This window comes from Mizuhopecten yessoensis, unplaced genomic scaffold (genome assembly GCF_002113885.1).
Source record: "Mizuhopecten yessoensis strain PY_sf001 unplaced genomic scaffold, ASM211388v2 scaffold4123, whole genome shotgun sequence".
Taxonomy (NCBI): domain Eukaryota; kingdom Metazoa; phylum Mollusca; class Bivalvia; order Pectinida; family Pectinidae; genus Mizuhopecten; species Mizuhopecten yessoensis.
The window spans coordinates 79,317-102,982 of record NW_018405387.1 but is presented as its reverse complement, the minus strand read 5'-3'; the positions used below and the strand labels follow the sequence as shown (position 1 = coordinate 102,982).

The 23,666-nt window shown below is 36.3% G+C and overlaps 1 protein-coding gene across 2 annotated transcripts in view; it reads left to right on the top strand.

Moving 5' to 3' along the window:
• LOC110448652 (probable G-protein coupled receptor No18) overlaps nucleotides 1-17,710 on the top strand; it is a 46,738-nt gene extending 29,028 nt beyond the window's left edge. For both annotated transcript variants that reach the window (XM_021495018.1, XM_021495019.1), the window contains one exon: nucleotides 11,768-17,710. In XM_021495018.1, coding sequence (XP_021350693.1) covers nucleotides 13,956-15,173 — 1,218 coding nt within the window. In that variant the 5' untranslated portion in view covers nucleotides 11,768-13,955 and the 3' untranslated portion in view covers nucleotides 15,174-17,710. The remainder of the gene's footprint in view (nucleotides 1-11,767) is intronic.
• Nucleotides 17,711-23,666: the final 5,956 nt, after the last annotated feature.

Sequence of the window (23,666 nt, the reverse complement as noted above, 5' to 3'; positions counted from 1 at the left end):
AAGACTATCCCGCTGAATTAAGAGCTATCACAACAGGGCCATTGACATAAAATCACGTTCTATTGTAAGCCTTTCGTCATTTCCATGCATTCAAAGGTAATAGAGACTTATTGACTGTCGGTATCTCCTGTTAAGCGTGCATTGATAGGCTATATTCATGGCATAGAGCAGCATATACTGTTCATCTTGAAATTTTGAAATAATAGACATCTATGGCACAAACACGTTTTTTTAGATTGACCTACATTCATGTAAATATTGCCACGGTGATTCAAACAAATATACCATAAAAAGGTCCGTAAGGAATATGAATTTCATTTAATTATGTATAAATAGTTAACTAAGGTATTCAAAATCACTAGAAGTGATGTGCAGTCGGTTCTTACAGAATTGAACATTTTGTGAGCGAACGTAGATTTCCAATTTTACTATTTTCTGTGGCACCCACTGTTTTTAAGAATTGCCGTAAATTAACAAATTGCAATGTAATGTTGACAGTGACAAAAACGCCGATCAAGGACCGTTTCATAACGGAGAAACACGTTAATAAATTAAGTCTTCCTTGATACTAAATATAGATTATCTCTTTAAATATTAATTTGGTCTAGCCCCTTAGACGATATTCTTCGATAAATGTATAGGCACATGATGGTCCAAATTTAAAGAAGGCCAAGGAAAGTATTATTATATCTCACCTTTATTACAGCGTGTCTGATTAGATGATACTGGTCACATGACGGGGCAATAAAACATATGTCGCCCTCATGCGCTCAGGTTTCCCCGATCATATTTCCCTTATTCGAAGCCTCCCTAAAAATATCGACAAGAGGCACCACAACCTAGTTCCGAATGACGGAAGCAGACGACAACAATGAGGCGCCAACCTGATCATCTCTTTTATTGTGTGATTTTTTTTTATGATTGATTGATTGATTTTTTTTCGGCATAATAAAACGTGTATTGGCCTTGCAGTAGGTTATCACTATTCTTTGTTTCCCCAAGGTTAATACAGTTTAACGAGGGCGAATATCATAACTTGTAGCTGCTGCCTACGACAGGCGTGTATAATAAACACGAGATATCTTGGACATTTGTTTCATCTTTGATGGATTAAAAAAGCGTCATAAAATATCCAATGTTAGTATTGTTCTACTTAGCCCATGTATTTAAGAGCAAATTGAGCATTGGTTTCAAAATATATGCATTTTGGGGCCAAGGTCATTAAAATATCGAGTCTATGTTGATATTAGCCTTCTTCAGATCCCTGCGATAAATTTACGAATTTTATTTCAAATTTGATTATGACAAAAACGACGTTTTAAAAAGATATTTTCTTATCTTTATGAGGGAGATTTTAATAATATGCTTGTAAATAATTTCATGCAAAATTATTAGTGTCTTTCCCACTCTAAGTGTGACACGGTGAGTACAAAAATTCTTCATCAAACCTGAGTTATAGCCATGTGAGAAGGTCTCTATATGATCCAGAGTACTTATGTCAGTCTTTGTTTATGTATGAGTGCAGTATTCTCATTTAAGGGCGATACTTCTTTTCTGAAATTCAGAAATTAAATGGATTTCAGTGATTGTTTAACGTAACGTCATTTTTTTTCCGTTTTTGATATATTTTTTTGTTTTTGTTTATAGATGTTTTTAGTATATCTACTAACTGTCATCAGATTTAATACCTTTAGCGGTTTTTTAGTAAGTTACCGTTTACAGTGTAAACACGCCAACAATTATAATGACGTCACGCCAACAGATACTCAGCATCACAATTACTGCAATGTGTGCTGACATTGTGTAAGGTATCTACCATTGTTTTTTAGCATAATTCAGTACATTTTAGTACTGTGGAACGTTCCTGTGATCAAATCTAATGATTGATGAGATAATTGATGTGATCTGCTTCATATTTTCTGAATATTGTCTAAAAGTTAGCTCTGTTCATCGCCCTACGAATTTCGCCTTATTAACAGAATGTGCTTCGCCCGATATTGCCATAAATATATTAGCTGCTTAAAATACGTGTCATAACACTGAACACCTCCCTCGACGATCGTTTTATTGAATGATTCACAGAAAAAAGGGAATATCAAGATATAATTGTAATAATATTTGTAGCTGAACAAGGATAGTGACCCGGTCACTGAATTTGTACCGTGCAAATGCGCCTAATGGAACTGTGTCGCCAAATTGATACCAATGAAAGCATAACATACATGCCACGATAGCCAATGGCAAGAACTCTTACACCGCTGATGCAGAGTGTTGTATGTTGTTTATCAAAAATATTTATTTCATGTCCTTAGGTACATTTGCACTATGAAAACACACTAGAAAGCAATGGCAATGACAAATATAGCACTAGTGAATTCATTGCCGCAATCTACACGCAGAAACATCCATTCAATCCCTATATGGAATTTGAAGTTGCTATCTTTGTTATTACTCTTAACTGATACGATATATTGTAAACTGCTTTCAGATAGCGTTTATAGGCAATTAAATGCCAAATGATTACATGATTATAAAACATGCTGCAATTGTTCTTTTATACATAAGACATTTGAATTATTCTATAAATGCCATCTGAAAGTAGTTCCATTAAAAATACCAACACAATCTCTGTTGATTACTGGGTTATGCGCGTCCACCATTGTGGCATTGACGACAAACCAAGCGGCTGATCTGACGTGTCTCAGTATAAGTGATGCTTGAGTGTGGACATCGATTCTGTTTTTCTTGCTACCGAAATAAAAACTATTGACGTGTAACATATCACATTATCTGATCAATGTCTGCTGATATGTAGTAATTCTCGGATAAATACTCTAAGCAACATAGACGGGTTGACTGGCCCACGCGTTGTTAGACAAAGCGTCAACTATAGAACACCGCCAATCAACACATCAGACTACGAGTAGAGTTACTCAGAGCGTCAACTATAGAACACCGTCAATCAACACATCAGACTACGAGTAGAGTTACTCAGAGCGTCAACTATAGAACACCACCAATCAACACATCAGTGTACGAGTAGTGATACTCAGAGCGTCAACTATAGAACACCACCAATCAACACATCAGACTACGAGTAGAGTTATACCAGGCGTCAACTATAGAACACCACCGATCAACACATCAGACTACGAGTAGAGTTATACCAGGCGTCAACTATAGAACACCACCGATCAACACATCAGACTACGAGTAGTGTTATACCAGGCGTCAACTACATAACACCGCCAATCAACACATCACACTACGAGTAGAGTTATACCAGGCGTCAACTATAGAACACCGTCAATCAACACATCAGCCTACGAGTAGAGTTACTCAGAGCGTCAACTATAGAACACCACCAATCAACACATCAGTGTACGAGTAAAGTTAAATCAGGCGTCAACTATAGAACACCACCAATCAATACATCAGTGTACGAGTAGAGTTATACCAGGCGTCAACTATAGAACACCACCGATCAACACATCAGACTACGAGTAGAGTTATACCAGGCGTCAACTATAGAACACTATTAATTAATACATCAGTATACGAGTAGAGTTATACCAGGCGTCAACTTTAGAACACCACCAATCAACACATCAGACTACGAATAGAGTTATACCAGGCGTCAACTATAGAACACCAGCAATTGTTACATCAGTGTACGAGTAAAGTTATACCAGGCGTCAACTATAGAACACCACCAATCAATACATCAGTGTACGAGTAGAGTTATACCAGGCGTCAACTATAGAACACCACCAATCAACACATCAGACTACGAATAGTGTTATACCAGGCGTCAACTATAGAACACCACCAATCAACACATCAGACTACGAGTAGTGTTATATCAGGCGTCAACTATAGAACACCACCAATCAACACATCAGAATACGAGTAAAGTTATATCAGGCGTCAACTATAGAACACCGCCAATCAACACATCAGTCTACGAGTAGTGTTATACCGAGCGTCAACTATAGAACACCGTCAATCAACACATCAGCCTACGAGTAGAGTTACACCGAGTGTCAACTATAGAACACCACCAATCAACACATCAGACTACGAGTAGAGTTATATCAGGCGTCAACTATAGAACACCGCCAATCAACACATCAGACTACGAGTAGAGTTACACCAGGCGTCAACTGTAGAACAACACCAATCAACACATCAGCCTACGAGTAGTAAACTCAAAATGTTAATGAATTTATTAAATGATTTCTGTTGGTATTTCGGTATATTTTAAAATTTTTATTAAACATTTTATAGTGGTTTTGACGTCTCTTTAGAATACTAATCAGATAACAGGTTCTGCGTCATACTTTGAGGCTAGAGCGTGTTTGATCCACGATTCAACATCCAGGAAATGATATTAGATCACATTCGTGAATACAAATAAAAATGACTTTTCATCTGAGCTGATTCTGCAATGTTTCTTATCAGAAGAAATGCACTTTCGATTCTGAAATTGATTTAACTACAAGGCTCACCCTCAAAAACCTAACAGTATTCTTCAGTGGAATCCTGCAAATGTATTCTATTCAAGATATTATCCCGAATGATAACACAACAACGATATGCACTTTAGAAAGATTCAGAAACATTTCTATGCAAAGAAATCCCTTTCAAATGGAAATTTAATTGATTTTTCCACGCGAAATGGTTTTATTTCTTGTAATTTGAGTCTTATGGAGAATATACAAAAATAGAATTCGCTGAATGCAGATTACATTCCAATTTATACGCGCTATCACCTGAGTGCTTGAATTTCATGCTAAAGAATGTTGAAATGTCAAGGGTTGTGCGCAGTGTCCCGTACGGTAACCTACTAATGAAATGGACTTTCTTAATTGATTTTCTTATGCTTCATTATCAATGGCATATAAAAAAAAAACTTAACACAGCACTCGTTTAAATATGTCAGATGACTCATATGGATATTTGCTATCTAAAAAATAATCAAGAAACCCCGTAATTTTTTGTTCAATATACAACGAGAGTGATGAAATGTATAAAACATTTGATTGGCTCAGGTCTCTTCGGATAATTTAATCTTCCGATCCAGAAGGATATATTTTACCATAACATACAAACATGTTGATTTTATTGTTTTTACTGCAATTCCTTGTTTTCGTTTCATCAAGAAGCCTCGAACAACTGATGGCATAAGGCATAGACGCTGTAACCAATGGGCCTGTTAATATCTGTGTGTATATGAAAACCATATCATTTTCACAAGAACGCGTGCTATATCACGTACAAAGCTAATTGATCCCGGCAAAATTTCATTCTGGTCATTTGTTTACATTTCCACTACTGATGGAGCCTTTGAGAAAAACTTTGCACGTGCTTTGCTTGTTAGAATTAACACATGTACGGGCATAGGTTATTATCCAATGATAAATGAACATTAACCAATGAAATGTGTCGTTACATCGCCGACAAGGTAGAATCGAGGGTTTATAATACTAATCAAAATTAAAGACAAACTGTACACGTGAAAGTAAACGGTGGAAATATGTACTTCGTTATTATCATTTCACTCAGGAGGAGGTGTTTTTTGCTATATAGAAAAGTATAATATTTCTACTGTTAATGAAGATTAGTGTAACATTCTAGATTAAAGTCAAACTTTGAATATTGTTTACTTATTAGTGTTCTATCCAAGTACATCGAGATATCACCAATGTATGCCGAGCTCCTGTTATTTAGTTACTACTCATCAGAATGTCCCACAATCCAGGAAGAAGTTTAGGGGACATGTTATCAATTTTCCATTCGAAAATGTTCATATATCCAGTTGACATATAACTGGGCAACATTTCACGGAAACAAAGCTGACTTATTTTATAAGTTTAAAATTATCCCGGATATACAATATACTCATCGAGTAGAAAAACGCCATGATATTTGGTCATGTCTATGTGACAAGGACGTTTGCGATATAACAGGTTTGTTTGATCTAGATCTGTAGCTACCTTACATATAGTTAACCTTTATATATATATAAGACACTAGTGATGCCCTGTCTCCGGTACATCATGACTCTTACAGTGCCTCCCAGCATTCTCCATCAGTTCTGAAACCATGTTGAAAGCCTGATTAACGCCGACCCCGGAAAATCTCGAAATGAGTTAAAATAATTCAGATGACAGAGCTTTGATCTACACGTGATTTTCATAGAAATGATAAACTTAAGACGTATACAGGCGATTGCACAATTCACTTTGGTTTGGATTTGTTGAATTTTGTTCAATGTACTATTAACAGCTAATGTCATTTAAGGACGTGCCTCCATGTGTTTTGGGTAAGCGTGCATGCGTGTATGTGTGCCAGAGACAGGGTATGTTGGTGTAGTTGCCTCCTTGTGATAGCGCGGATCTGATGCCGACTTTATAGTGCTATCTCACTGAAATACCATCCCGAAGGCACCCAGCACAGCATTCCGCCCAATCACATAATATTGACAACGGATGAAGCAGTTGTTGTCATTTCCCCAAAGGCTGAACGTTAAGTAGGGAATAACAGCTACCATTTTAATAACGTTGGTATGTCCCGGCCTGGGACAGAACCCAGTGCCTTCCTCACCTGGGCGAACGTTTAACATTAAAGGCAAAATTGAGGTATTGCTAAGCAAAGCGCTAGGAAATAAAAGGTAGTTAGAAGTAGAGAGAATTTCCATTTGGTAATACATACAGAATGCCTAAAACGAATTACACTGCACCATAGAGCGGTTTCGTCTTCTAGGATTTCCAACCTTTTTGGCCCCAATCATAACCAAGGAGTCTTAGACGAAATGGCTGTATAATGCAATGTAATTGATTTTGACATATATTCATTTCAAAAATCAGAGGAGTGCTGGTTACTTTAAAATTAATAATGAGTAAAGTGTGCGTATTTTATACCGTGCCAATACTAAAAAAAAAAATGTATCATCGCTGTGTAGAGGTTCATCCCACTATAACTTCAGATTCCTGATAGTATCCAATGCTTCTGGACATTTTCGTCAAGAGTCTGTGATTATTATACTACATTAAAATTAACTCTGTACAAAGAGCTGCAAATAACACTTAATGAATATTTGATCTCATCTTCAATAGTCTGTCCTTTAAACTGCTGATTCCATTAATAGCGACCGTGGTGTTTTAATTGCCTAATTTTATCCTCATCATGGTGTGGAACCCGCATTGTATGTAAAATGGCAAGATTTTCTTTAATAACATGAAAGGTTAAAAAATAACCCTTCTAGACTTAATTTCGCACATATGAAATGGCAATGCATGGAGCATCTACATATAACAGGCTGTTTTCAATAAAGTATTATTTTGTTTTATTATATCTCCATATCATATCGCCTTGATTAGCTAGCGACATGTCCGGTTGTCGTATTGTGCTCACGGTCTTTGATGTACGACCGTTCGATGTCACGCGCTGACGAGCGCTCGAGTTGATCGTAGGCAACGTTTTCTAACTCGTATGGTCGGACTCGGCGGATGTTTGCCTTTCTTAGGGTGGTGAATTCTTGTGTATTCAACAAGGAAGACAAATAACTATTTTCTGTATTTCATATTTTTTCAACATTGATAGCGTGGCGAAATATACCCTTGTACGGAACTCAAATTTACATTATCGCGTGCAGCTTTACAGTTGCATGTAATTATATGCACATATATTACGAATTTACCATGAAAGTTATCTTTTGATTCGCGCGTGCAGTTTTAAAGCAATTGCATTCGAACTGTATACTATAAACCTACTTGTTGCAGCGCACACATATTTTAGCGCATTATCGATTTTTGTATAGGTTGAGGAATTGGCGCAATAACACATATATGGAATATATACTTTAAACAGAAACTTTAATAGTCATAATTAAGCATACTATTTCAAATACAAAATAAGCGTTAACAAAACATTTACCGATAAAGCAAGAACGACAACATTGTCTGAGAGATGCCCATATATGTGAATAGGACGTGAAACACAAACAACCCAATCCAAAGTCTGAGAAATGTGTACCGAAATAGGCGAAGGGTTGCCGGCATAGTCATAAAACAATTGACTTATGTCACTTTGTGACATTGTGAGTGACAGGATTCACAAACGTCATGGCATCTCCTTTAAAAACATTTAAAGTCTGTGTGAGATGATACAGATATCCTTAAGTTATTTTTCATAAATTTTATTTACGGAACTCATCCTTACCGTATAGCAGTAGAATATCCCAACGGTAGATCCCGCTAAATGGATATATTCGTTTCGCTTAAATTATATAATTACCATATGAAATTGTAACTCATTTGCGACGTAACATGAATTACACCATACCTTTCTTCTCTAGCTCGCACTCGAGCATGCTCTTGTCAACAAGACAGGCTCTCAGAGATCCTTACAAGAAAGGAGAGACAAAGATACCAAAGAGGTTATAGTTTTTGTCTCGAAGATCCATTTGTGTTCGATCATAAATTCGTCATACATTGGTTTGTAATGAAATCCTATCGCTTAGGCGTCCCTCGTAGATATTAGGTTATAGTCCCAGCTGCGGTATAGATACGGGGTATTAACGTCCGATTTGTCAAGTTTACTTGGTACTTGCTGACATCAGCTAGACACAGCCCATTTGTCACTGAACAGTTGAGCAGAAGGACTCCGTTGATACTTGAAAATTCGGACACCTACGTCGTAAGCTTCAATCCGACTACATATGCCCTAAATATCATCGAGTGATTTATCTTTCGCCTTTTTCGCCATGAGGGCGAATTGATCATGACAGCGAATATTAGTATGCAACATACAATGTATAGTAATTACATGTGAATTGCAAACCATGGATTATATCGGAAAAGGGTGAATATTTGACTGGGCTAAAGTTCCCCGGTATACAAAATTTTATTACATACTTACTGAAAAATACGTTTTATATATATATATATATGCAATACGACACAATTGCTTTAACCTATATCAGCCTTTGCCGTATCACCCCCCTAAACTCGTATCAGCCCTCTCCGTATCAGCCCGTAAAACACGTATCAAATCTCTTTTGGAAAATAGATCATAAGATAGAAGATCTTTCCGTATCTTATAAGTAAGTATGCAATAAACAGAATAAAACATGCCCTTTTCCATATCACACCCTGTATCAACCCTCGACCAATATTAGCCCTCGGGCTGATATTGCAGTCTCGGGTTGGTACTGGGTGTGACATGGAAAAATGCATGCATTATTCTCTATATCTCTACTCAACTAAACTATATAATAAGGAATGATGAACTGCCAAAGAGCATAGTGCTACTAGTAGTTATTACATTTCTACACACCCCTGCAGGTGGGATATCGGGAAAAGAATGCACATGCTGTTACCGACTGCAAGTATCGTAGGAGGCGACCAATGCGGGAACCCCCTGTAGAATAGGATTTACTTTGGTGTCCTCTATTTGGGGACATAAAGGCGACCAAAATAAATCTGCTGTACCCATTGCAATATTTGGGATCTTTATCTTTCCTTCTACTTCTAACTACCTTTTATTTCCTAGCGCATTGTTTGGTAACACCTCACTTTTGGCTTGAATGATGAGCGTTCGCCCAGGTGAGGAAGGCTAAAGTCATAAAAAAATGGTAGTTGTTATTCCCTAATTAACATTCAGCATTTAGGGGAATGGCAACAACTGGTTCACCCGTTGTCAGTTTAATGTGACCGGTTGCAATGCTGTGCTGGTTTTATGATATTTCATTGATATAGCACTATGAAGTCGGCATCAGATACGCGCTATCACAAGGAGGCAAGCAAACCAACATACCCTGTATCCTGCATACACATATTCAAGCACGCATACACTATGCACTTGGAGGCACGTCCTTAAATGACCTTGGCTGTTAATAGGACGTTAAACAAAATTAAACCAAACAAAACATTTCTACAGAATAACAGAGAGTGTACTTCTACCTAACTTACTGATGGTGTAGGGTTCCTTCACTAAACAATTTGTTGAAGATATCTCCTCTTTTACGGTTTTAATATTGTGATGGTACAGATATTCCGGATATTCTTGAGGATATCGTCACCTAACTTACTGACTTCATGAAGTATGGATTTACTTAACCTACAAATGCTTAGGATATCACTATCCATATGCATTACAATGCCAACAGTAATAGCAAATTCCTTATTTAAGCGAGTGCTAGTTTTTCGCGACTCTGGGTTTCAACTGACAATTGACAGTTGGTTCGAAAGTGATTCGCAGAGAGAAGGATAACAGATGTATGCTTTTTTTTAAATGCACCATGCACAATCATCTCGCTGATACATTTTCATGGATATATTCATTCTTTTTTTTTTCATATTTATTTTCATTATTTTACTCTCTCCAAAAGGATAGGATGCAAAAAAATAAAAAATAAAAAAAAAGGAAATAAATGAAGAATTTTGACGTATGTTTGGGTCATTCATCAATGTTAGATCAATAAGCTATTACAGATGTTCTAGCTCTATCTCCCCTGACCGATATGCGGTTTGTAATGGCCCGTACAACATGCTCTTACAGCTCGCCTTCACACATTGACTGACATTGACTTTATTATGCGCTAGCTCGCCGTATTGTTCTGAAGGATGGTACAGAGTGTTCCTGGTTACACTAGGGAAAGGAAACAACAGTCCATGAACCCTAGTTATATTTGCTTTGGAAGGAAGCATACGTATAAAACGGGGTCATCCGACCTCTCAGATGTATTTGTAGATACTGACCAAGTTCTGAGCAATGTTTATTCATATGGTCCATTGTTGTGACAGACCGATGCTACATTTAATTCTCATACTGCAATATCATTTGCTTTTGTACGGACCAATACACAATTGTCCGCTCTTTAGAAAAAAAGAACTTAACATTTTGTACAACAGTACTGAAACAAAGCAATCCAAATGTATGAAACCACTGTAAACCATCTTTCTGGCCCCGGTTTCGTTACCGCATGGAAATGTTTTACTTTAGTTTATCAATAGGAAATCATTATTTGATTAAAGTAATATAATTCCCGAACTTCTGTAATGTTTGTTTATGGAAAAATCTCAAGTTTAAGAATTAAGTCCCCGAAAGACAAACACTTTAATATAACAACGTAAAATATGGCACCAAATATACCCTCGTTAAAATAAGAAATAGTGTTAAAAGAATATGTTATTTTCGAACATTATGTCCGGAACCAAATTCTATATTTAGAATTCTGTATGAGCTAATGATGTCCATCCTTTGTTTGTCACATCAGTTCCTGTTATTGTCTTTTTTCGTACAGACTTCGTTTTCTGATGTTATCTTTGTGCATTGAAAATGTGCTATATTTATCCTTGTTTACTTACTACTTTATAAGTAAATTACGTCGTTTTTCTTTACAAGCATTATCACTTCAGCTAAACATATATATGAGGGTTTAGTGTAAAGTTGGAAGCAATACAATAGATAACATTGCATTGAAGCTTCTGATTTATTTCTGATATGACGGTTCGTTTCGTTTTTATTGTAGCGACAAAAATGCACTTTTACAGAAAACTATGTTATCGAATGGTCCGTCTCTTATATTATCAAGTAGTAAAACTAAATGCAGAAATTGATTATGACATATGAAATAGATGTTATCGACTAATTATTGCTTTATATCAAGATTTTGCCGGTTCCTAATCATCGAGTGCTGATAGTTGGCGTGTGTCCTGATTTCCTTGTGCAATCAATGAACATGTGATCTCGTGTTTTACAGGCGACTGGTCACTGACTTAGGCGGCAAATCCAGGACCTCAGCATCAGCAGCGCACATTGTGGTGGGAAACGGTGGTACCCAACATCATCGACCTCCAAACTGGCGGGAAACGTCGTCATACGAACAATGTTTCTCCTCACAATTAAGAGCCCCGGGTTTCGTCAACTTGAGCACGTGATAACGTGAAAATCTACACTCACGTGGAGAACACGGGCATGAAACATGTCCAACCTTCAAGACAATTGTTAAAAATCTTTGATCTCAGCAGGAAATGTATAGATGCCTAAAAGAACTCGAATAACAGTTGACCTAGTTATAGGTACTTACATCTATAAGGTCAATGCATTATAGCGTTAAATGATTTATCTTATTGTATAAATAAGGTACTAATAGAACAATCCGTCGAACAAAACTGTATCCAGTGTTTCAGACTTACTTACAGTGCAGAGAAGTCACAAACTTACTTAAAGAGACTAAAAAGTGTTTCAGCCATCTACCTGTGTATTAAGTGTGAGTACATAGAAGTCACGATCTTACTTAAAGAGACAGAAAGATCGAGAACATTTGACGTACTTTATTTACAAGACGACCGGCTCTTTTGGTGGAAAACTACTTCAGTACAACATCCCCGGATGTGACAGTGGCTGAGTTTTCTGTCGTTATCGTCATCAAACGAACTAGCAAACACGTCTTAATTCCTCACCATTTCGCTGGACAATAAATCGAAAACCTTTTTTCGCGTCTTAAGTTGAAATTGCTTAACGGAAATACGTTATATGTAAAAGCTTTGTGAGTGACGAGATAAATTGTCAACGTATTGAAGGGGATTATAGAGGCATTAGTGTATAACATTCGGGAATCCGTATAAATAACTACTAGATACTTCACCATATAGAGCGTGTTATACCAAGACGCTCTCACCAAGTTTCAAAGACATTTTATGGTATTCGTCATTACCAGATCGATAGCGAGGCCATTCTGACGGGTTTGACAATTTAAAAATATATAGCCCGGCCACAGCGTTCGTGCAGTCCAACTGACTGACTTAATTCTTCAACACACAGCATTGATAACATATTACACGGAACCGGTAAGAAAAACCGGAATTTATGGTGATTTTGATTGTTTATCGTACAGAAACATAAGAACTAATCAAAACTTTTCGGGATTATTGTAATGTCTGACACGACACTGCCATTAAATCCGGAATAGGTAAGCCGAATCTGTAAGTGAGTGGCGTCGAGGGACATTATTGAGAAACACTGCAGACGAACACGCATCTATGTCAGCTTGAAGTGTACTATTTGGCAAGAAATGGATGAAATGACAACAGCATTAAGAAGCTTACAATTTCAAAGTAGATGCATAACATTTTGCGATAGTTTTGTGTAAGAAAGGCACGCATACAATTATTCATGGTTTTAAAATAACCCGAAACATCTCCTTTTTAATTCTTTTTGCAATCGATGTCTATTCTGTTCTAGATATCAGTTAAAAATACACTAGAAAAAACTCGGCTTGTTTAATAACAATTTATTTACAAACTGATCAGTCGGATCTTCTGTTTATCAAACAAACACCATCAGTTGATTGCGAAGAATTACAAGTAACAAGTCAACTAAAGGCGCCGTGAATCAAATTAAAACTTGACTGTATACGTCTCTTGGAATATTTTTTAATCATTCGGCATTTAAACACTGCTTTCCACTACATGAAGTGAGGGATTTTTTTTCCATTGAAGTTGATGTGTTTAAACCATCCTCTTTTTAACTGTTGACCTGCATACTTAAAAGAAACAGTGAAAAAATAACTCTTTAAAGGGTCGATGCGCTTTACAATTGCCGGATTATTGACACAGCATGTTGATTCCTTGACGTGGTAAGGTAGATCAACGACCCTATTTGTGATTAGGACAAACGTACATATGTTTATCTGTGTATGACCAGGCTTTATGAGAAATTGAGTGCTATAGCTTGAGGAAAGTGTGTCATCGATTATCGAACACAACACGTTGGGCCTGGCTTCATAACATGATGTGCTCAATGGAGACAAATAACATGTCAAAAACAATCCTTGAGAGCTGGAACAATATGTAGATTTCTATTTTTAAGGGATTTAAAGTCAGTGAAAATTCAGGATTCCATGTGTTAGCTTCGACAAGCATTAGCAGCGGAAAACAGAAGGTAAAATGGCGAATAATTTCAGTAATGTCTCCTTCCCGCCAAACACTAATTGGGAGGGTTACGTGACGTCAGTATTCATGTCATTCCTGATCGTCCTAACTCTTGTAGGTAATATGTACGTGGTGGCCGCCATTTTTATATATAAACCGCTGAGGAGCGTTCAGAACTTTTACATTATATCTCTATCAGTGGCCGATATGGCTGTGGCCATACTCGTCATGCCGTTTCATATCTCCAATATATTATTCAACGAATGGATTTACGGATTTGCATTTTGTGACCTGTGGTTGACATTTGATATTTTATTGTGCACGGCATCCATCTTAAATATATGTGTTATTGCTATGGATCGGTACTTCGCCATACATGACCCTTTAAACTATGCTGCTAAAAGAACGATAAAGCGTGTGTCGTTTATGATAGTGGCTGCCTGGGTAACGAGCGCCGTCATTTCGGTACCTCCATTGTTTGGATGGAGTGACAAATCACACGGGAGTTTGCTCGATCCCGAGAGTGGACAGTGCCATCTGACGGAGGAAAGGGGCTTCGTAATATATTCCGCCTGTGGTTCATTCTATATTCCTCTCGCTATAATGTCATTTGTGTACCTGAAAATATTTTTGGCCACCAGAAAAAGGCTTCGAGAAAGGGCTAAGGCGTCTGCGGCCACAAAACTTTCTTGCATGTCTGGAGTTCGGCCTAGCCCAAATATCAGCAGTGACCCCGCGTCTGAGGCGAGCGCTGAGCCTGTGGCAAAGGAGAACACAATCACAACAGCCACGTCCAAAACGGTGACTACAAAGAACACGGGTGGATCATCTGGGGAAACACGTGTATACCTAGCGGTGAACAATAACCCGGAATCAGCTCAAAAAATATCTACATTCTTCGAGCAAAAGCAGAAAATTTCTCTTTCTAAAGAAAGACGGGCAGCTCGAATTCTTGGTTTCATCATGGGTGCGTTTATTTTTTGTTGGCTTCCGTTTTTCCTCTATTATGTTATCATGCCGTTCTGTCCGGGTTGTATAAAGGACGGAACAGCCACTGTTGAGATGTTTGTAGTGGTTCTCGGATACGTGAACTCCAGTCTCAACCCTATCATTTACACAATCTTCAACAATGACTTCCAGAAGGCGTTTCAGTATATTTACGTCAAAAAGTTACGGTGTAAAAGTTCAAGGTCGACTACAACGATAAAAATTAATGGTCAAACAATGGTGTGAATTGTCGGTACCATTGTAGATAATTCAAATGTTTTTTAAAAAAAATCTTTAGCATAACCGTTTTAATGGAAGTGAATGTTTTAACGTGAAATGTGATTTTTCTTTCTTTTCTTTCAGTGAATCGATTGTTTTTATCAATCCTTTTTTCTTAAAAAGTTGAGATAATGTTCTTACCTTTTTTTCAATATATTTGTTGTTCATAAACATCATTTTAGTATGACGTAGATCATTTTCAACCTGGTTTTTATCTTAAGCTTCTCCATACCACTGGCAAAAAACTGTAGCTAAGTATTGGAAACCTCTTTCTTTCCAACATGACTATAGCTTTGATAATGAGTGTAAAATCCAACTGGCTAGACCGGGATTCGAACCTGGGACTACAGATATTGATAATATCGCTCTAACCGATAAACCTATCTATTCAGTGAAGATATATCAAAACGGAAGTTAATGAAAAGTTATTGTATATACTCAGTAAGAAAAAACACAGTGAATTGGTACAGGGATTCTTAAGAGGCTATATAAATGTAAGAGAGTTTTCTCCAATATCGACCTTATTTTCTTTTACAGATTTTCGATGACTAACCAAACACGATACTTCGTAATTTGTGTTTACTATTCCAACAACATTTTAGGTCTTGCTAAACGTGTGTTCTGTATACTAATGGTCCCCACGTAGTGTCATATCAGACAGGTTTCACAGTAATTTCATTCACATTGCGTTATTCTGGCCTGAATAAATCATAAGGACCAAACATCAATTGTTAATGTGGAACAATTTAACGTGCCGATATAAATAGGAGCCGTTTCTTGATTTTGTTCATTATTTTTAAACTATATAAATATTAAGCCTCAATACCGAACCTTGCCTTATACCGCATTTACTCGGATAGATATGTTTTTGGTTATTTTCATATACAATTTTTTCTAGTGCTTTTGCAATTTCGGCGTTTCGGCGTCAGGCATTGCTGATGGGATTTTATTAATTGAAACAATCATGTCCAGCCCGCTCGTGCTTACTTTTACAAAGGTCTCCTCGGGCATGAAAAACAAGGTCCTGTGGACATGCAGAATCACACAGGGTGTGGGAATCGTTGTGATCAATACCAATTATTTCGTTATCCATCGTCGCCGTTTGTCATTTAGTTTCTTATCATGTAGCAAACGTTTAATGTTGAGATCGATTATATTTACGTTTTTTCAGATCACGTGGTTCGGTCGAAGCACCATTACTATAAGTATTTGTACTGCCATTAGTTATTGTCATTTCCTATTGTCTCAATATACCCCATGTGGGTTTTTTAAAACTAACCTACTTAACTTCAGAATACTTTGACAAAACTGCATCCTCGATACTCAGGTGTTTGGTCCACTTTCGCTCTTTGCACCCCTGGAATATGTCATAGCAAAATCGAAGACTCAGTGTGCACCACCGTGTGGATGAGACGATAAGACAAGTTTGATCCTTTGATGTACAGCAAAAGAATCGATCGGTCGCGTAACGATAAAATTGACTGGCTTTGAAGTCGAGTGTCACTCCTCCGTGATTTGCAAAGGACATGCATCAGCCTAGCGATTGGAAATGTTTGTTTAACCTGAGACCAATGAGCGTAACCACCGGAGTTTCGAGAATGACAAAACTAGAGAAAAGCCATTAAAATGACAATTTGTTATATTACATATATAATTCGGAAAGCCTTAAACAGAGTTTCTACTATTTCTGATCGTCCAATGTTACTAATCCATTTTAATGCACACACATGAAGACAAATACTACTGGCATTACATCAGCTGATGGGCGGACAGACCATCAGCCGAGCGGACAATGCCAGTCTTAGGTGTGATGTGAAGAATCGTAGACTTTCAGCAAAATCACAAGTAATCCTTTTTTCAGACTATGTGTTAAGTAGGATAATTCATAACAGTATGTGAAAGTGTTCGAGATGTTTGTTATTTCATCAAAAATAGTCTCTGACTTTCATAATCATAACAGCCTTTGCTGAAGTATTCTTCCATCTGAAACGTTCCTTTTTATTATGACAGGATACGACTGTCTGTCAATATTACAGATGAAAGCTGATCTATGTTTTTCATATAGAAACGCTTACTTGCTTTTATTGCATATTGTCCACAAAAGCGACTCGATACTATTTTCAGCAACTAATGACAATTTCTCTTTCAAAATTAAAAATTGTTAGCTTAAGATTTGTTAATTTCAGTATTCGAAATCGTTTTCATTTTAAGTTATTTTGACTTTCACATTTTTGATTGTTCATCTTATATCAAGAGACACTGTTTGTTGTGTGTCTCCGTATTTTTTTGTAAACAACACCGGAATTATGCATGTTCAGAAAATTGTTTAAACTAACAAGCGAGGCCAGTCATTCTGAGAACTTTTCATCCTCATCTATAAACTATTGTGTTGGATGATATTTTACGACATTTCAGGTTAATATTGATCCTTGTTTTTTCATTTGACGTGTACATATTCGTTCTTTATGGATTTCGTTTTATCATTGAAGCAATAAACATATCTTAAAACACTCGAGTACGCCTTTTTTATTTACGGCAGTGAAGTGTAAACAGATCGATAAACGGCCATGTGAAATTCTATATTTATATCGAGATTAACATATATCGATTAGATCTGTGTTTTTATTCATGAATGACAATTGGGTTTTTTAACAGATTATATCAAGCTAAAGAAATCGATAGCGAAAATTGATTTAAATAAATATTTAGCATGTCGTACTCGGTCCTATCGATTATGGTGTACAGGTATGAAACAGGTATAGTGTACAGGTATGGCACAAGTATGGTGTACATGTAAGTGTACAGGTATGACAAAGGTATGGTGCACAAGTATAGTGTACAGGAATAACACAGGTATAGTGTACAGGCATGTACAGGTATTATACAGGTAAGCTGTTCACGTGTGCAAAGTACAGCGGAGAAAGGTTAGGAAATGGGAAATGATAGACGTTTATGGCCAGGATTATACGGGATTATGATTAGTTTTACAACATAAACAAGGATTTCTCATGGGAAATACTTGATGTATCACCCCATCATTTGGAGTCGTCGTTGCCAAACCTTAACAAATCAATGATTTTATGAAGAATTGAGGTCAATGCTTTTGTGAGACCGCTGAGTCTTGGTCTAAAGTCTCACAATACTTGCATCTTTTCAAGAAAAAATAAATTCATCCTGCCGTGAAGAGAGATGAGATTTACATAATAAACCATAACTCGCTTCCGTTGTTCGGCCAAGCATATTTTCTATAATACCCTTAGGATGCTGGACCGGCAGTGAGATATGCGAGTATATCTAACGCGATTAACGGGAGTAAAGTGGTGCTGTAGACCAAAGATAACGAATTATTGCTTACTTTCACAGGGGATTATCTTCAACATCCTAGCAATTTCCTTCCACGAGAGGACTGATCGTGGTTTTCATTACGACTGATACTTGGAGTATGTAGAAGAAACCTGCAATTGCTACCTGAGGGCGTTAACCTTTTCCAGCAAATCAAACAGTGTCTTTTTCTCTTTTTTTTGATAATATTGCAATACTATTTAAGCATCTTTTTATTGTTGTAGGCTATTATGAAGTGTAATGTATTTTACTCCGCTTCAACGTGCCTGGTAGTCAAAGCGCAAAAATAATGATGCTTTTTCCTGCTTTTACGATATTCTTTTAATTCGCAAAATATGTCATTTTGTTGATTTAAAAGAATAACTTCAAAATCGTTCTAAATTAAACCTGCTGAAGCAGGTTCCGTAAATAAATCACATGAACAGAAATTATGTTTTCAAGAGAGTTATGTTAGGATGAAACGTAACAGTATAAGTAACCTGGGTTACCGTTAATGATGATTCGCATCTCCTTATTCAAAAGAGTTCGAAAACAAAAGACACTTATATTATTTCTTGTTAAGAATAATAGCTCAGACAATGTTGATCACTTGAAGACAATTTTGAAGGTATAGCGAAATGATGCGCTGTTGCCATTTGCGTTATAAAACCTTTAAAGGGGATAACTCTGACACAAATCACTTGTATAACAGTGTACGTATGTAAGGATGCTAAATTGTCTTCAGAGATAGCCATTCTAGCACTGACTGTGAGTTCATGGCCTTGTAATGTCTGCAACGAATGAAGAAGGTCTATCATTAGATTTTTTTAAAAAAACTGCCATCAGGTCGATTTCTCCCCTAAAATGGAACGCGCCATTGGCAACGTGACGTTTTTCTGTATTTAGTAAGCGTTAATTAAACGGCTTATATACTTAATTCTTGGTCACAAATGGATACTGCTAATCCTATCCCATAATATAGTTACACCACAAATCACATAAACAAGATAATAAAATAATCCTTATATTTTCAGTTTGTTCACTTCATTGCCTCAAAGTTTCAAGAAAAATACACATTTTTTGATAACTTGTCGATAAGCGAAATAATAAGTTTAGGCTTGAACATTTTTTTCTATATCACTATTTATTATAATCAACGTCTCTATTGGTTTTTGAAGAGCGCTAAAAAAAGGTAACTATAAAATTCATTATTTCACGGAAAGATTATCGTAAACACTCCGTTTCGTCTCACTTTATGCACGAAAATAATTAATATTAATTGTTATAGAGGTATAGGGATAAATCAACACAAAAAGGCCATGGATTAAATTACAACTGAAAAGGTTAATACAGTAAAACCTCGATATAACGCCACTTCTTTCTTGCTTTTTCCTAAGAATTCCTTTATGTTTCACTCGATTTATCGCCAAACTTCTTTATAACGCCATCATTTATACGGACAAATAGTGGCAGTATAACGAGGTTTTACTACATACCATCTTTAGCGCCTTTAAAGGGCAATAACTTACATTGCTTACGTCATCATTATCATGACACTTTGAATGGGAACGGCTGATTCACAAAACCTTGTCGATAGACAGTTTTGCGACGAACTAAAAGGAACAGAAACGAACCAAAAACAAAAAAACACGACAACGGATGGTTTCAAAAATTCTTGATGGAAAATGCCCTTCAAAAGAAAAGAAATCGCTGCGATGCATATTTTGCTATTCAAGCTATGAAATAAAATTGTATTTATGGCAATTACCGCAGATGCTATACACCGATCAAAAATCAGCACATCAATATGTGTCTCATTAAAAGACATCGGAATCGAGATGGAAAACCCTTAATTGATTACAAAATTGTGTCCACCTGAAAAGACCTAAGATGACGTCACTTTACAATATGAATAGTACGTACCTTTTTGGAAAAGTTTTCGAAACCTTCCATTATATTACTAAGTTTCCGAATTACACATGGCGGTACAGGAGATGCGCAATATTTGCATTTATAAAACAGGACAGGAACAGTAGATTCCCTTTATACAGGACGTGATCTACTAGTGTTTGAATTAAAACAGGATGTGAATGGCAGTCTTATTCGTGTTTTATATAAGTTTTTATTTTTCTTGTACGAGCAACAATATATCGTGTTGAAATGCAAATCTAGAAAAATATAGATATAATAGACAACACGATAAGAATACAAAAGACACCACACTATAAACACAAGAGACAACACACTATAAACACAAGAGACACAACACTATAAAAACAGGATAAAACACACTATAAACGCAAGAACCATCACACAATAAACACAAGAGACACCACACTATAAACACAAGAGACAACACACTATAAACACAAGAGACAACACACTATAAACATAAGAGACAACACACTATAAACACAATAGACACCACACTATAAACACAAGAGACACCACAATATAAACACAAGAGACACCACACTATAAACACAAGAGACACCACACAATAAACACAAGAACCATCACACAATAAACACAAGAGACTACACACTATAAACACAAATGACAACACACAATAAACACTATAAACACAAGAGACACCCAATATAAACACAAGAGACTCCACAATATAAACACAAGAGACACCACACTATAAACACACGCGACAACACACTATAAACACAAGAGACAACACACTATAAACACAAGAGACACCACACTATAAACACAAGAGACTACACACTATAAACACAAGAGACACCACAATATAAACACAAGGGACAACACACTATAAACACAAGCGACACCACACTATAAACACAAGAGACACCACACTATAAACACAAGAGACACCACATAATAAACATAAGAACCATCACACAATAAACACAAGGGACTACACACTATAAACACAAGAGACACCACAATATAAACACAAGAGACACAACACTATAAACACAAGAGACATCACACAATAAACACAAGAACAATCACACAATAAACACAAGAGACACCACAAAATAAACACAATAGACACCACACTAATAACACAAGAGACAACACACTTTAAACACAAGAGACAACACACTATAAACACAAGAACCATCACATTATAAACACAAGAGACACCACACAATAAACACAGAAACCATTAGACAATAAACACAAGAGACAACACACTATAAACACAAGAGACAACACACTTTACACACAAGAGACACCACACTATAAACACAAGAGACACCACACTATAAACACAAGATTCAATAGTCGTTGTTAAATGTAGCGTAAGTACTGGGGATCAACTTTTCTTGTTGGTCGTTGCATTCGTTTGCAATCCAGCATCAGAAATATCTTTGTCACTGTTTCGTTAGACTTGGATTTGCAAATTTTCGGTAACTTATAGTCCTGATATATGTATTGACATCATAAAAGAATTATTCAAAAAGAATGAAATAGCTGTTAGCTAATTGGAAAACAACTCGTGCAGGATATCTAGACACCTTCTTTAAGAAAACGTAAACAGAAAACGTATAAGCGACAATACGGCTGTGTTAGTGGTATGCATTTAGATTGATTTACATTTAAATAATAAACTTCATTTTTAGAAATCAGCTCAAAATAAAAACAGTTAAAATGCCACAGGCAACATTTAAATCAAAATATTTAATGATAAAATGCTCAAAATTAATATTGTCAAATTTAAACAAGGAAACAATGCTCCATATAGCAGTAATAAGGCCCTAGGATATACATGTAGTCATTCACCGCTTTATAGATCATCCAGTTACCTTGAACCTACAGCAGGAGGAAATCTCACGTGATGTCGGAACTCACGTGATAGGTCGCTATATATCCTAGGCAACGGTATTATCTCAGATTGAAAATCACGTAGATTACAAACGGAATGCATAGTTCATTGAACGATTGCATGATTCAATAACGTACCCGACCGACTCTGATTAACAGTTTAAATTTTTCATTAAAAGATAAAAGAGTTAAGAGAACCTGACTTATGTTTGCAACGATAACAGACGTACTGGATAGAGAACGTTTCTGATGACATCGAAAAACACTGAACCGGACAATTGGAAGAATAACGAATCTTCAAATTATGTCGCTTTTAATTGGGTTGACATAAAAAAAAAAAGTGTATATGTTACGACCATGTAGCCTTAGATCTCTGAGCGCAAACACATACAACATTTGTATGGGGTAAATAAGATAAAGCACTGAATTGTGACATCAGGCTGTGTATTGACTGAACGACTGTAAATTAAGCCCGGAAGACTTTTAAAAAAACACCGTTTATTGCTTAATATTTCATTATTGTATTTCATAAGGACACCATCAAAACCTTATTTGCAAAGAGACAAAAATGATATTTTTGCTAAAATAATATTTACATTTAAGTAAGTACATGTCGTTTAGTACAAATATATATATATATTGCCAATGGTGAAACTGAAGCGAAACTGTAGATGTTTTTGTCAAGACCTGCCTAAAAAATTACTCGGGTCAAGCACTGACCAAATTGCTTTTCTGAGCTTATAACTCACAACGTGACGAAAAGGAAACTCGCCCGAGGCAAAGAGATGACCTGTTTTATAACAATAAATCAATACTATCTTTGTCGTCTAATGTTAAGATTCCTCGTCATCTGTACACGGTCGAATACTGGTCGCATCTACGAATATCCGGGGAATAAAAGCCAAGGATGGAAATATCCTTTCCCGTTTCTCAAAGTAGCCACATCTGTATAGTAGTAAATAAAAACAAAAGTCGCAAAAAACTCACAACATAGAGAAAATCTATTGCAAACGAAATATAGAATAAAAGATAAGTATTGAGATCAAGAATAAACAAGTCAAACTTCCGGAATATATGCGTTACTTCAAGGAAACATATGTCGCTGAGCTTAAAATTACTGTAATAATTGATTTATATTCTATTTCAAAAAAATATTTTGACATTTTGATTTTAGCAAAAAAACGAGAGCAACTCCGGCACTTCGACGCCTTAACTACTACAGATCATGAAGAACATTTAAGGAAATTTTACTGCCTGGTCTAACTGTGAAGCAATAACTCGAAAAATATGTTATTTTATAACCCATGCGTCATTTTTACTTCTCTCGCTGAACAC